Source organism: Mchenga conophoros, linkage group LG14 (genome assembly GCF_057382185.1).
Source record: "Mchenga conophoros isolate Kocher_MC1m ecotype Shallow Benthic linkage group LG14, M_conophoros_male_GT1.1, whole genome shotgun sequence".
In the NCBI taxonomy this organism is placed as follows: Eukaryota; Metazoa; Chordata; class Actinopteri; order Cichliformes; family Cichlidae; genus Mchenga; species Mchenga conophoros.
Genome location: NC_140539.1, coordinates 28,872,583 through 28,888,089, shown reverse-complemented (window position 1 = coordinate 28,888,089; position 15,507 = coordinate 28,872,583). Strand labels below are relative to the sequence as shown.

Sequence of the window (15,507 nt, the reverse complement as noted above, 5' to 3'; positions counted from 1 at the left end):
TATCTGCAGTGTGTTTTAGCCTAGTCTTGCTAAAATATGCAAAAAAAACCCCAAAAAACAACAACATATATAGCACATATGTTGCTCTAAATCCTGTATGTACCTTTCAGCATTGATGGCGTCCTCCCAGACGTGCAAGCTGCCAATTCCACAGGCACCCGTACACCCCTATACATTCAGAGGTGCAGGTTTTTGATCTAAGAGCTGATAACAAGCTGGATGGTTCTTCTCCCCTTTAGTCCAGTGACACAGCATGCATGTTTTACAAAAAGAATTTCCAGTTTATATTCTTCTGACCACAGAACAGCTTCCCTGTTTGTCTCGGTCCATTTTAAATGAGCTTTGGCCCAGAGAAGACAGCAGTGTTTCTGAATGTTCACAAATGGCTTCTTCTTCGCGAGAGAGCTTTTAACCTGAATTTGTAAATGGCATGGCAAACTGTTCACAGACAATGATTTGAGGAAGTGTTCCTGAGCCTATGGAGTAATTTCCATGACAGTCTCATGCCTGTTTTTAATGTCGTGCCGCCGGCCTGAAGATCATGAGCATCCAATATTGATTTTCTGCCTTGTCCTTTGTGGACAGGGATTTTCTAAATCTTTTGATGAACCTCTGCCCATATTTATTTAAAACCATAAAAGATCTCTTTGTCCAAAAACACGTATATCTGATGTTGTCAGTTTGCAAAAATGAAGGAGAAAGCAAATTAAATATTGTATTTCTTTCTTTTCATAGGCAGAAAAGTTTGACGGATCTAGCCAACCTGTCGTTGCCATTAAGGGGGCAAAGCTTTCAGACTTTGGAGGCCGGTCACTCTCTGCATCCTTCAGCAGTACTCTTATGATCAACCCAGACATCCCTGAGGCATATAAGCTCAGAGGCTGGTAAGTAGGCTCGAGTTTCATAGATAATGCAGTGTAGAAATTGCTCATGTGTTCTTGCAATCATACAAAGTGGCTTTACAGCAAGTGTAAAATCTGGTATATATTTATTGCCATAAGGCTTTACTTATTTTTTTCACAAACTTAAAGACTGCTTCATAGATGCAGATATTGGTTACAAATAAAGAACTCTAAGGATTTAAAAGGCAGCTTGCATTTCCCAAGTTGTAAGAGTACATACACTGATTCTCATTATCAAGATTAGCTTTCCCCCATTAGCCACAATTTGGGGGTTGCTTCAGTGAAGCATTAGATAAAAATGAAAATCACATTTAATCTATGAAAATGTGTCTTTTGCTCTTCTAATCGCCTTTCAGAAGAAACGAAATCCCGACTCATTTCTGTGTGATTATGTTGATTGTAGCATATTTTTTCTCTTGCTGTGTGCGTGTGTTTGCGTGGCTATGGTGTGTGTATATGTATGTTGTTTGTGTGTGTTTTCACTTGAACACATACAGTTATGTGGAAATTAGCCATAAAGTGTGTCTTCATGGCTCTTTCTGTACATGTGGTCATGTGTGTTGACGCTTAGCTGAATTTATTAAGAGGTGGATGCTGAGTTATAGAACAGTATGCTGACAATATGTCTGTGAAGGTTCTCAGTCATCCAGGTCATCGTAGTCAAAGGAGCTTGCAAAGAAAAGCGTCTGGACTTCTTTAAGTTGCTTGAAGACGTTTCACCTCTCATCCGAGAAGCTTCTTCAGTTCTAAGGTCAAATGGTGGGGAGTCCCAGATTTAAACCTAGTGGGAGTGTCCCCCCACAGAGGGACAAAAGGACCCCCTGATGATCCTCTAATCGCCTGAGCCAAGGTGTGAAACTGGGTGTGGGTCCCAATCAGCCAGAGTTTCGGGTGTGTTCATTGTGAAACCTGGCCCCACCTTATACCTACACCCAGTTTCACACCTTGGCTCAGGTGATTAGAGGATCATCAGGGGGTCCTTTTGTCCCTCTGTGGGGGGACACTCCCACTAGGTTTAAATCTGGGACTCTCCACCATTTGACCTTAGAACTGAAGAAGCTTCTCGGATGAGAGGTGAAACGTCTTCAAGCAACTTAAAGAAGTCCAGACGCTTTTCTTTCCAAGCTCCTTTGAGTATGCTGACAAGTTTACAACATTTTTTTTTAAAATATTATTATTATTATTATTATTATTATTATTATTTTTTTGCATTATGTGCCAGGTTTTCAATTATCCCCTAGTGTTCAACATGACCTGAAATAGCCGTGCACTTTGTGTGAGACGTGAGGTGGGTAGTATTTTTATAGGCTGCGCGTTAGTTTGTGTTTCGATTGGCACATGATTGATACATGAGGCAGTCCTCACATGGACTAAAGAGGGTGGTACTTAACCTTACTCTTGCACTGTGGCGCACTAATGGATCTGTCCTCTGTATTGATCCTGCTTAAGCAGGCTGTGTCTGACCCCTCCTCACTGACATGAAGGCAAATGTCTATGTTTATGAGTGGAGGGCCAATCGATTGTATCCAAAGGGTTTTGTTTATTTACCTTCCAATACCAGTGTCTGCTCTACGCTAAGAAATAAGACACTAAACAGTTGAAATTTATTTTGTGACAAGTCGGCGTAATCTTTTCTTCTGCCTTATAAAATGTGACTGGGTATTTATACTCGGGACCTGATCTGCATAATCGGAGCAGTGAAATGTGACTCTCCTTTGCAGGTGAGAAGGCAGCAGACGATAAATTATGCTCAAAGTGGCTTTTTAATCTAATGTATAGGGTGATGGTAATTTCTTTATGATAGTTTTTGAACAGCCGCTGGCTTCTCTGAATATTTTAGATCTCATTTCTCAGAATGCCAACTACACTGAACTTCTCTGAAGTTGAGCATCATCAGGACCACTCTGGGGTCCTACGCTTTCTTTTACTTGTACACCATGAAGTCCTTAATCGCATTTCCAGACCCTTGCAGCAGACTTTATACACTTACTACATTCTCTCTTCCCTTCTCACGAATGGAAAATGCCAATCCTGACTCATTTGTCAAATGAAAAGCATTGACAAGCATAGGTAGACAGTACCATTACATAGCTTATCTGAAAATGTAGCCTTAACTGTCTAAAGCTGTGAAGATGAAAATAATTGCTTGTTATAGTTATATGATATATTTGTAAAGGCTATATCCAAAATTATATCTAGGTAACACGAGAAGAAATTTCTCTCTCTTGTACCACTGATTGCTGTGAAACGTGTAACATGGATTTTGTGCTGTTGATAAACTTGGGCCATGGTTACAGACTGTGTTTCTCTCTCTTTCTGTAAGCTGAGACATGAAATTCACAAACAGAGATAAGGGAAGGAAAAACAATTAAACTCTAAATTAATCTTTTGATAATTGTTTTTTCTAATCTCGCACAGAAGAGAATCCAAAGTGTTCTCTCCATCAGCCAAAAAAAAAAAATCTTTTAAATGTGCCAAGGCTGCTGAAACATCATTGTTTTACTCCTGCAGAGGCATCTTAATTTGATTGTGTTTTGGCGCAGACCTTTGGGACCTTCTCAAATGAATAGTCTATCCTTGGTGAGCTGTTGTCTCAAACTCATGCAGCATATTAGCAGTGCTGCTCAGTGCTTGCCAGTGGTCTTATATAGAAAGCTGAGTAGCATTCCTTTGGCACACTAATTAATCTGGGAGAGGCAAAAATACAGTTTAGGCCATATGTATTTGAATATTGACAGTTTTTATTTTCCATGTTTACCAAAATACATTCAAGCTAGTTACATAAAGGATCTGAGCTTGAAGTACAGATGACTTTAAGCTTGAATTTAAGGGCATTCACATCCCAATTAGATGACAAGTTAAGCAATTAAAGTTCTTTAATGAGAAACCTTAGGGTTTTCAGGTGACCAAAAGTAATTGGACAACTGTTACAAAGGCCATTTATAGGCAAGTTTGGTGTGTTCCTTCATTAAACATGTAAAAGGACTAGATTTTATTCCATGTGTTCCAAGCTGTGTTACAGTGAGCCCAAAAAAGTCAAACTCGGGAGAGATCTGGCAAGACAGCTACCAAATTGACACTCAAGTAGACTTTGCCAGGCTTACCAGCAAATATGTTTATTTTGGCCCCTCAATGTCTACAGTGAGGACAACAGTGGTGAACACAGAACACTTAATTTATCTTCATAACAGTAGGCTACTTATAAATAGAAGACCTCATACAAATAAAAACATTTCACAAGATCGAAACCAGTCATCAATTTGGTAACAGTAAGGTCAGGTAAGACTGCTTTAAATAAACTAGAATTGTCTTAAACCAGAATGATGGTACAAGACTATGAAGAGGACCTGGAAGTGCTCACGATCTAATGTGCACAGCATCTTCTGTAAAACATGGTAGAGCAGTGAGATGCATGGGAATGTTTGGTTTCCTGTGGGACTAGGGTCACTAGTGTTTCTCAGTGATGTAACAGAAGACCAAATGCCTTAGAAGTATGAAGTATATAAAGATCCACTGTCCGCTCATTACAGATGGGCATTAACTCAAAAAGTAATGTTAACATAACCTAAGAGCTTTTGAAGTCGCAACAAAGCAGAAATCTCCAGGACTGAAAAATGAAGCCAACATGCAGTGCCAAAAATCACAGCCCCTCTAGTAGAGCTGGGCGATATGAGATTTTTTCATATCACGATATGTTTTTTTTTTCATTTCAGGCGATAACGATATCTATCACGAGATAAGCCAAATAACTATATTTGTAAGATTTAAATGTGCCGTTGCTCACAAGTAAAATGTGAAATAATCAGCAGCTTGTTTTTATTTAAATATTTATTTCCCATAATAAATTCAACAGGGTAGATGTACTTAAGGAACATGAGATTTTTTCAGATAAATAAAGGCAAATATTGCAAACTACACAAAAGGCAGCCGCTAAAGCGTTTAAGTTTCAAAATAGAACAAACGAAACAAACTACTAAATTGTCAATTCCACATAGAAACAAAATATTAATTCTAAAAATAAATCTTAGTTTGTTTTACAGAAGAACAGACAAAACTGACTAACCTTTGTCAATATCAAATAAACTGAGAACTAAAAGGAAATTCTCAATCTCTCCTTGTTGTATAGCTGAGCTTTTCAAACAGTTTTAACAGTTACTTTAGTCTGACAAAAGCCGAATGACAAATTAGCGCTTCCAGTCAGAGACTGAGGCTACATCCACACGTCCACGGGTATTTTTGAAAACGGAGATTTTCCGTTTTCGTTTTAAAAAATAATCCCGTCCACACATAAAGGCAGAAATGAAGGAAAACGCTGCTATGAACATGCCAAAGCAGCAGGTGGCGCTAGATTCCTAACCGTGCAGAAATGTTGGCCAATCAGAAGTCTAGAAGCCTCGGTGGGAAAAAGTAAACAAAGCTGGGGCATAGAAGCAGAACCGAGTCGTATATGTGGAGGGACAGTAACTGTGTGTATATGTAAGCATTTAAACACTGCAGAGAGTAGAATTAACAGTAACAGTATTGTAGAAATTCATTTCACCGAAACAATAACGTGGCGCACAGTGTGACGCATGCACCAGTTTATTGTATTTCCAGACTTGCTTTCGGCACAATTTACAGTGCACGCTACTCTGTTTTTTGTCAGACTTGAAATAGCCGAAATACCTTCACACTACGGAACTTCTATGGCTCTTCCGTTCGACAATCTCTCCGGCACTGGAACCATCATCTGTTTTCTCTTCGGTCACGCTCGGTTGATTTTTCTAGTCGGCACACTCATTTCCTCCATTACCCGCTGGCTCCATTACCCGCTGGCTGCTTCCCAAACAAACACACGTGCGCTTGGCACTTGTGCTGTACGTAACAAGTCACGCGACGTGACGCTGCGGCTGTGATTGGTTCGGCTCTACGCTACTTAATTTGGATTGGCTGACTTTTTTTTTTTTTTTTTTTTAAAAGAGGACAAGAGCGGCGAGGTCTATCGCGATAGCTTAATTTCTCTATCGAGTAAAAGTTATTACGCGATACATATCGTTATCGTTCTATCGCCCAGCTCTACCCTCTAGTGGCCACTTGAAGCTGAATCCCCATAGTCCCATGTTAAAATGCCCAAGTTTAAGGCATTAAAATGCACATTTACAGTCTACCACAGACAACTTTTTTTTTTTTCAATAAAATGCTACTATTATATTAGCTTACTTAAAACTAACAAGAACATGCTGTTTACGTATCTCTGTGAACAGTTTATATGACAAGATTTTGGGGAATAGTTTGTTAGTAACAGGCGAAAAGTTAAGTGCTTCAATAAGTTAAGTTATATAAATCTAAATAAAATAAAAATGCATTATGACAAAAAAAAAGTGTTCACTGTAAGCTTATTTGGTCTAAAGCGGCACTTTTGCGATGACGAGGTTTCCAGCTGTCTATAATTCCCAAGAATCACAGCATCTCCAAAGTATTGGTCAGAATTTAATCTTACTTACTTAAGTAATTGGTCTTCACCCAGATTGGGCCATTTTATGGGAAATAACCTTAAAATTGTGATGAATTGTGAGTCGGATAAGCTCCTTTAAAGCAGAGTCCAAACCAGTGGGTGATGGCACTGTGGCTACATCCATCCTTTATATACTGGTCTATAATCTCAGACCAGTCAAGCAGCATTGGGCAGAAAGACCAATACACAGCAAAAACACATGAAGACCACTACAGTGAAAACCCTGGCGAAGCATCACAAAGCAAACCCATCCTTTGATGTTGACATGTTATTGACTACAGGCAACAGAGTGCAAATGACTACAGAGTCATTTGCATTGCCTGCAAATGACTCTTGACAAAGTACTGAAATTGAGTAGTTTATTTATGATTATATTAATTTCTTATGGTAACAGAGGGTTTCATATATTTTGGTTAACCCTTTGAATTAAAGCTGAATTGCAGCTGTTTCTTCTAAACTCTATTGGTGATTAAAAAGACCAAAATATCCCTGTTAAAACATTTCATGACCTTGCTGGAGAATTCATTTATTTTGGTAACAATCCAGCACTAATATTCTTGGCCTTCTGTTAGTCTTAGATGTTTGTACCTTGTTCTGAGACATCAGAGTGAAGGCCTACGCCCTTTGCAGGAATCTCCAGAATCAGACTTCACATTAGCATTTTTTTGTATCTAAATGTGAAGTTTTGGTTGTCCATTAGGTGGCAACAGCACATTTAGATCGCCTTCCTGTCTTTTCCTAAAATGTCAGGTGGTGTAGTCCCTGTTCTGACATTTTTGTCAGGTTTATACTCATTTTTTTTTAAGCTGTCAACCTCAGACATTCGTCATCAGCTCATTTAGTCACAGTCCAAACTGACATTTTCTGTCTTGCATATTGTGACTACAGCATTTGGATTTGTGTATAGCGCATATGTAATTAGGCCAGCTAAGATGCAAACAAATTTGAGCACAGTTGTGTGGAGAACATGATCTATCATTGAATTGACTGTTATGTTACCATAATCTTTAACTGTGCTGTATTGATTTGATTTAGAAAAAAAAAAAGTAAAATATGTTGCTTGGACGTACAATGTACAGCTTATTGCACCAGCAGCATCTGTTCTTATATAACTATCATTAGGTTACAGCTTTAAGTGTTTAAGGTATGTGCTAACTAAAAATAAAGACAAGATGATAGTTTATTAAATTTTAATGAAATTTGCAGATTGTGATCTGTGAGTTTAATAAACTCAGCCGTCTGCTCCTTGCTATCTAAAATATAACAGGACACTGGAGTATATTCTCGAGCATCTCACACTTCTGATAATCAGTTGTCTGCTTGACGTTTATTCAGCTGTGTAAAAAGCCAAACCGATTTACTCAGGAACAAATAAAATACTGAAAAAAGCCAAACAATAACATTTTTAAGTTATCTAAGTGACTTATATATCATGTTTAACCTGAGTAGCGAAAGACCGTGGTGGGTTTTAAAACGATTTGCCGGGAGTCCGGTGTTCTCACCGGCTCTAGTGAGCCTTGAACCCCGGCTAGCTATCGAGCTGTTGGATAACAGACGTCTTCGAAAACGTTGGAGCGCTTTTGAAAATATGTGGTGTCTTGATAAACTGAGCAGATATTTGAGGTTTACACAGCTACATTCTCTCCTGAAAATAAGTTAAATGTTTATTTTGTGACCCAGAAAGAATAATAAGAGTAATATTAAAACTAACTAGTTGCCGCCATTGTTGGAAACTGAGCTGGGCCGCGCTATGAATTCTGGGATAGGTTGGGCCACGAAGTATACACCCGGACCCATCCTTCAAATCTGGGGAAATGAAGGGCGCATTTGTCGGAGTCTTCGAATTTGGACAGTCTTTGTCGTGTCGCTGTAACATAATCGGCCTACAAATGTGGGCACAGGAGGATGCGGTTCCCGAATTTGGACACAGCTACGATACCGGACACTGCTTCTTCTTCTTTGGGGTTTAACGGCAGCTGGCATCCTTGTACATGCAGTGCTGCCATCTTCTGTTTCAGTCCGTTATTACACTCTTAAATTCTACTATTTATTCCTGTGTCTTTTGGGATCTTACAAAGCTTCAAACGACGCGTCAACTATTAAATTAGTCGTCAACAATTTTGATAGTCGACGTAATCGTGGCAGCCCTAGGCTGGAGCTTAGTCTTCCACCATTACTTCATGTCCCTTTATCTGACATGTCCCCATTCCTGTACAGTGACACTTGACATGTCTGTGTTATGCACATTCATGCGTCTGCCAACCTCCAGCCAGATATCATGGTGTTCTTGTCTTACTGAAACCACTCTGCTCCAGGCCTGGATCTTTCCACTCTCACTTGTCTGTTGCACATTTTCTGCCAGACCGAATTTGCCCTCTTTTTGTCTTCTTTATCACAACCACTACTTTTTGTGAGCCATTTCTGTTTCCTGCAGCAGATTTTCTTTTTTAAAATGAACTCAGTCACTATTTTCTTCTGGGTATTTGTCTATCAGGTTACCAGAGAAGCCATGTGAAGTCTTGCTATTCTGCAGTTTTTTCTTTTCTTAAATATTGTGCATTTGCCTTCTCTGGCGATAATTTCTTTAGAGACATTAATCCATGCCAAGGAATGCCATCTGTTTTGTCATTTGATTGGTCAGGGGAAGCTCCTGATTGGATGCAGACAGAATTGGGTACACTGGTGAGGAAATTGGTGCCACTTTAAGGAATTGTTTACATTTGTTAGGAGGAGCTGGAAATCGACAACCTGTGTTTCGCTTGGGCCGCAGTGTAAAATGTTAATGGGGATATTTTCTATTAGCCATGCTTGTCAGGAGCACAGCAAGTTCTCCCTGTATTTACAACCCGGCCTTGCCATTGTACGCTGCTCTGCCTTGTGGCCAACAGATTACGAAGCTGTATTGATCTTGGTGACCGTTTTAAACTGCTATTCCCCCCCCCCCCCCCCCCCCCCCCCCCCCCCCCCACTAGTGCATTTTACCCTCATCCGTCTTCTCAGTCTACCTTGCCTTACCCCCCCCCCCCCCCTTTTTTTTTTATTTTTTTTTTTTTCCCTCCCATTGTCTTCCCTGAATTACCGGGAACACTAGATGAAAATGGGTTTCTGATATCACCGTAACAGCCCTGACCCTGGCCAGCTCATCAGTCCCTCTGCTGTTGATTCATTTCACAAGCCTCTCAGCCTGCCTTCCCCTCAGATGAGCCGTCCCTGCTTTGACAAACACAAACGGATTCTCTGCACAACAATTTTTTATTTTTTTTTTTATTTTTATTTTTTTAAACTCAACTGTTAAATAGACAGCCTGCAGTCTGTTGATAGTCATGTGAACAGCAGCGTATTGTGCCTCCTGCCTGGGTTGGGATGTGTTAAAATGAATGTTGCAGTCTATAAGTGGGCTTCTGCACAGCAGTGTTGTGACGAGTCGAAATATGTTACATATAATTTTATCAACTTACCATGGTGCATTTACTTAAGGGAAGACCACAGATTGTACACATCAACATGTTTTTCCATAACTGCATATGTATAAAGCTTTTCATGCCTCCAGAGGGAGCTACACAAAAATCTTATAAAGCACTACAAATTATGTCACTTTTCAGGCTGAAGACTGTTGTAAAGACCCCTATGATTCCTTATTTGGTGTGTAGACCAAAGGTTATCTTTTTTTTTTTCCCCTTCCCCCACAGCTGAAAGTGCTCTTATGAAAAAGCCTGGTTGGGAATGCCTGAGAGTCCCTTGGAGACTCTGCACTAGCAGTATTAACTTTTTGACTGTTATTCAGCACCTTTACAAGTGTGATGTGATGGTTGGTTGGTATTGAATGTGTCCTGCCAGTCCTCCACTGTGAAAGCTGAAAATATTTTGGCTATTGGAAATCAGAAAAAACGGCAAATGCCCAGTGCTGAAAAGATGCTCAACCCCTTGTCACGGCACTGACGTTTTTAGAATCTGTAAAAAATGCGCCGCTCCCATTTCAAACTGTAAAAATGCTTTCCAGCTTAGGGGTAAACGCCTTTGATGTATTAGTGGAGTGATCAAACTGTCCATTAGAGAGAATTGCATAGAATAAAATATGAGCTCTGATATTATCAATTATAGTTTTTCTTTTACTTTTACTGTCATATAATTCAGGAATCTAGTGAATGTAATAAAAAGATATACTTAACACAGCTTTTATCATAAAATCAGTGACAGAAAATTAAATGACAGCTATTTACATAATCAAATAAGCCATTTTTATTTAAACTGGAAATATTTGTTTGTCAAATGTGAAAATGCTTTGTTTGTCTTGGTCCTTTGTGAGTGAATTTAAAATGCGTTGGCTTTGAACTATTAGTCTGACAAAATGAGCAATACACATTTTAATCACTTTTGCAAATTTGTAGTCCAAACAATTAACTAAAGAATAATCGAGAGCTTAATCAGTAATAAAACCATTTATTCGGGTCAAATCAGCAGCAACTGGTATTTGCTGTATTCTACACAGGTATGACAAGGAGGGGCACGCTATGGATGGACAGTCTCTGACAGAGGTGAAAGGTGGCAGCGGGGGAGGAAACACCAACTGGAAGTCTCTATCTGACGTTAAGACTGAGCATCTGGGACACGGAGACAAGGTACACACACGCACGGCTTTGTGTTGACACGCTTGAACATTAAAGATATGGTAACCCCAATATTGTTATTCAAGGTTGCCTCTTTGAAGATATTCAAGGACACACTGAAAGGCCGCTGTTGAATCCCAAACAATAAATATGAAATGCTCGCAGTCAAAATGCATTTATTAAAAATCCAAGGTGCATGCTGCATTTCTGTATAGGCTTCTGTATTGTAGCTTTTACTTCTAGCTCTGCTTTGCAAACCTGAAGCAAAAAGGCTTTGGAATCGGCGTTGTATAAAAGCACTGCACCAACACGTACAGTGGGGCAAAAAAGTATTTAGTCAGCCACCGATTGTGCAAGTTCCCCCACTTAAAATGATGACAGAGGTCAGTAATTTGCACCAGAGGTACACTTCAACTGTGAGAGACAGAATGTGAAAAAAAAATCCATGAATCCACATGGTAGGATTTGTAAAGAATTTATTCGTAAATTAGGGTGGAAAATAAGTATTTGGTCACCTCAAACAAGGAAAATCTCTGGCTCTCACAGACCTGTAACGTCTTCTGTAAGAAGCTTTTCTGTCCCCCACTCGTTACCTGTATGAATGGCACCTGTTTGAACTCATCATCTGTATAAAAGACACCTGTCCACAGCCTCAAACAGTCAGACTCCAAACTCCGCCATGGCCAAGACCAAAGAGCTTTCGAAGGACACCAGGAAAAGTATTGTAGACCTGCACCAGACTGGGAAGAGTGAATCTACAATAGGCAAGCAGCTTGGTGTGAAAAAATCAACTGTGGGAGCAATCATCAGAAAATGGAAGACATACAAGACCACTGATAATCTCCCTCGATCTGGGGCTCCACGCAAGATCTCATCCCGTGGGGTCAAAATGATCATGAGAACGGTGAGCAAAGATCCCAGAACCACACGGGGGGACCTGGTGAATGACCTGCAGAGAGCTGGGACCAAAGTAACAAAGGTCACCATCAGTAACACACTACAACGGCAGGGAATCAAATCCCGCAGTGCCAGACGTGTTCCGCTGCTGAAGCCAGTGCATGTCCAGGCCCGTCTGAAGTTTGCCAGAGAGCACATGGATGATACAGCAGAGGATTGGGAGAATGTCATGTGGTCAGATGAAACCAAAGTAGAACTTTTTGGTATAAACTCAACTCGTCGTGTTTGGAGGAAGAAGAATACTGAGTTGCATCCCAAGAACACCATACCTACTGTGAAGCATGGGGGTGGAAACATCATGCTATGGGGCTGTTTTTCTGCCAAGGGGACAGGACGACTGATCCGTGTTAAGGACAGAATGAATGGGGCCATGTATCGAGAGATTTTGAGCCAAAACCTCCTTCCATCAGTGAGAACTTTGAAGATGAAACGAGGCTGGGTCTTCCAACATGACAATGATCCAAAACACACCGCCCGGGCAACAAAGGAGTGGCTCCGTAAGAAGCATTTGAAAGTCCTGGAGTGGCCTAGCCAGTCTCCAGACCTCAACCCCATAGAAAATCTGTGGCGGGAGTTGAAAGTCCGTGTTGCTCGGCGACAGCCCCAAAACATCACTGCTCTCGAGAAGATCTGCATGGAGGAATGGGCCAAAATACCAGCTACTGTGTGTGCAAACCTGGTAAAGACCTATAGTAAACGTTTGACCTCTGTTATTGCCAACAAAGGTTATGTTACAAAGTATTGAGTTGTATTTTTGTTATTGACCAAATACTTATTTTCCACCCTGATTTACGAATAAATTCTTTACAAATCCTACCATGTGGATTCATGGATTTTTTTTTTTTTCACATTCTGTCTCTCACAGTTGAAGTGTACCTCTGGTGCAAATTACTGACCTCTGTCATCATTTTAAGTGGGGGAACTTGCACAATCGGTGGCTGACTAAATACTTTTTTGCCCCACTGTATGTGCGCTTAAAACCGAATCCTACAAAAGTTCCTAATCCTAATGCAATATAATACATTGCCTTGTGGGTGTCTCCTCCATAGCCCTGTTGTATGTTCTTGGTGAAAGTCACATTTAATTCTAGTGCTGATTAGATTCTACATTGGCTTTATTCTTTGCCCATTTGTAATGTAATTCCTTGCCCTCAAATAGGTAAAGTAATATATGTTCAATTTCCTCGTTTTTTCATCAGTGCTGTTGAGGGAAATGGAGCTCAGTGAGGTGTATAAATTCTCCAAAATGGATAATGTGACCTGTGCTGAGATCTTAATTTGTGTAGTTTAACATAATTTAACACATTAGTAATCATCACAGTATGATGAAAACGCCCCATAAAACTGGGACAATTAATAGATGCAAGCAGTTATGAGGGGCTCAATGAGAACAAGTTTGAGACTGTAAGGATTGATATTCTGGCTACGTGGAAGCTTAGGAAAGCAAGGAAATGCTTCAGACAAAGTACAGGAGTGAGACTGTTAAATAAAATATACTTTGTTTAAGGAGTAATTGTGTTTTAAATAGTGAGCATAAGTCAATTAGTGACCCCCGTCAAACATCTACTGTGCTGAGATGAATGATTTCAAATTACAAATAACGCTATTGGTTAGTAGTGGTTTACACATTTGCCTCACAAGCAGAAGAGCTCCGGTTCGATCCCAGTAGGAGACGAGATCCCTTTTGTGTCCTGTCTGGAAGGGCATTGAGGATCTGCCAAAACATGAGGAGCTACTTACTGTGGTGACCCCTTGTGATTAAGGGTGCAGCTGAAAGTATCTGTTCCTCCTTCTTCGTCCATCAACGCAACTTGTTGATGGATTTAATCTTTCTAACATTTTTAACACAAATATTCAGCCAATTTCAGGTGAATTTCTTTTGGGCACATGATGAGGCTCTGTTTTGACAAATGAGGTTTGTCCGGTCTTTAACCCTCTGAGGCATCCTATACATAAGGGCATGGGGTCAGGCTTTCAAGGCCGCACCCAGAGAACTTTGTTGCAATTAATTGTTGCCGTCACAAAGTCTTTGTGTGCCACAACCTCAAGTTTCCACATTGCCCCTCTGCCCTTTCTGACAGCAAGTGGTCACCCTCCACTTGTTGGCTTGACATCCCATTTGTAAAAGCCAGTGACAGGGCCAAAAAAAACAAGTTCTTCTGCCCTGTTCCTACTGGTCTGTCACACGTTAATTAAAGAGGTATTTACTTGATTAATTGGAGCTCTTGGAAAACTAGTAGAGGTTGGTGTCAGGGTTATATTTTTGCTCAATCAAAATAGTCAATGGTTTAAAAAAAGAAAGCTTAGACATTTGCTGTGTGTTGAAACAAGATTTGTTTCCCCCGTATTTTCTCCCTGTCATTTACCTCATTCCTAAGGGCAAGTGACATTAAGTAACAATTGTCCTTGAGCTGGAAGTTAATTGAGGTGATTGTATGTCATGTAATAGCCATGGTCAGTATGAACAGAAGAGCAGTTTAAAAATCATATTTTTATTGCACTTTGCTCTTGTTTGTATTTAAGTTAACCAAGTTATTACAGACATTTTCATGGTTTTCTGACATCTGACTTGAACATTATCAGACATGGAAGGTCAGTTGCTTTGCCAAGGCACAGTTATTCATCCTTCATCAAACCATAGAAAAGCCAGACTTATGTTATGACAGGCTATTCTGAGGTTAGTATGAGGTGGGAGACTCTCCAAAAACAGTCAGCTTTTGGACTGCAACAAAGACGGAGAATAAAAGGACAACTAGAAACTAGAACTGTCAGGAGATTTGTTTCCATCGACTATGGCAAATGTCACTTGGTTGATGTTTTCCATGACAACAAAGAAAACTTCCTGGAAGCTGTTTACATGCAGCATGTTTCTCAAGTTTGAATCCGTGGAAAAGCAGCAGCTCCCTCAATAGTTGGCATTTGTGTTGCCATTAGCATTCTGGTTGGCAGTGTTGGTTATGCATCTGCTCCTTAAATGATAATAAGTTTATTTCTGACTATTCGCATATATCACTGCATAGTCCCAAAAATGCCATCTTAATATTAATTTTATCCTGTTTCTATTTTGGTTTGCATTAGTCAACATCCACAACACAAAGGTCATGAGAGTGAGACGTGATGAGTATGTCACAGTTACAATGTTTATACTTTTTTTTTTTTTGGGTCTTTTGTTTAGGCTGACTACTACACCTGCGTAGCTACGATTGTGTTTCTGCGCAAGGAAAACTGTCTTTATCAGGCCTGCCCGAGCCAAGACTGCAACAAAAAAGTGGTTGACCAGCAGAATGGCATGTTTCGGTGTGAGAAGTGTGACAAGGAATTCCCCAACTTCAAGTACCGCCTCATCCTCTCTGTAAGTGATTCAGCGTGGGTCCCCCGAAAAGCTTCTGGCAGTCTTTTCTTTCTTTCTTTTTCTTTTTAAGCGATGGCATCCACGTGCAGAAACATATATGCCCATGCACACATTGAAAGATCGTTTTCGTTGAATCCTGAGTCAATGATTCTTCTAATACGTCTAATAAATAATCTAATAATACATCTAATAAACT

The 15,507-nt window shown here is 40.1% G+C and overlaps 1 protein-coding gene across 2 annotated transcripts in view; it reads left to right on the top strand.

Annotated features, from left to right (window-relative positions):
• rpa1 (replication protein A1) overlaps positions 1-15,507 on the top strand; it is a 32,804-nt gene that overhangs the window by 11,869 nt on the left and 5,428 nt on the right. For both annotated transcript variants that reach the window (XM_085243770.1, XM_085243771.1), the window contains exons 12-14: positions 736-884; positions 10,886-11,015; positions 15,135-15,311. In XM_085243770.1, coding sequence (XP_085099896.1) covers positions 736-884; positions 10,886-11,015; positions 15,135-15,311 — 456 coding nt within the window. The remainder of the gene's footprint in view (positions 1-735; positions 885-10,885; positions 11,016-15,134; positions 15,312-15,507) is intronic.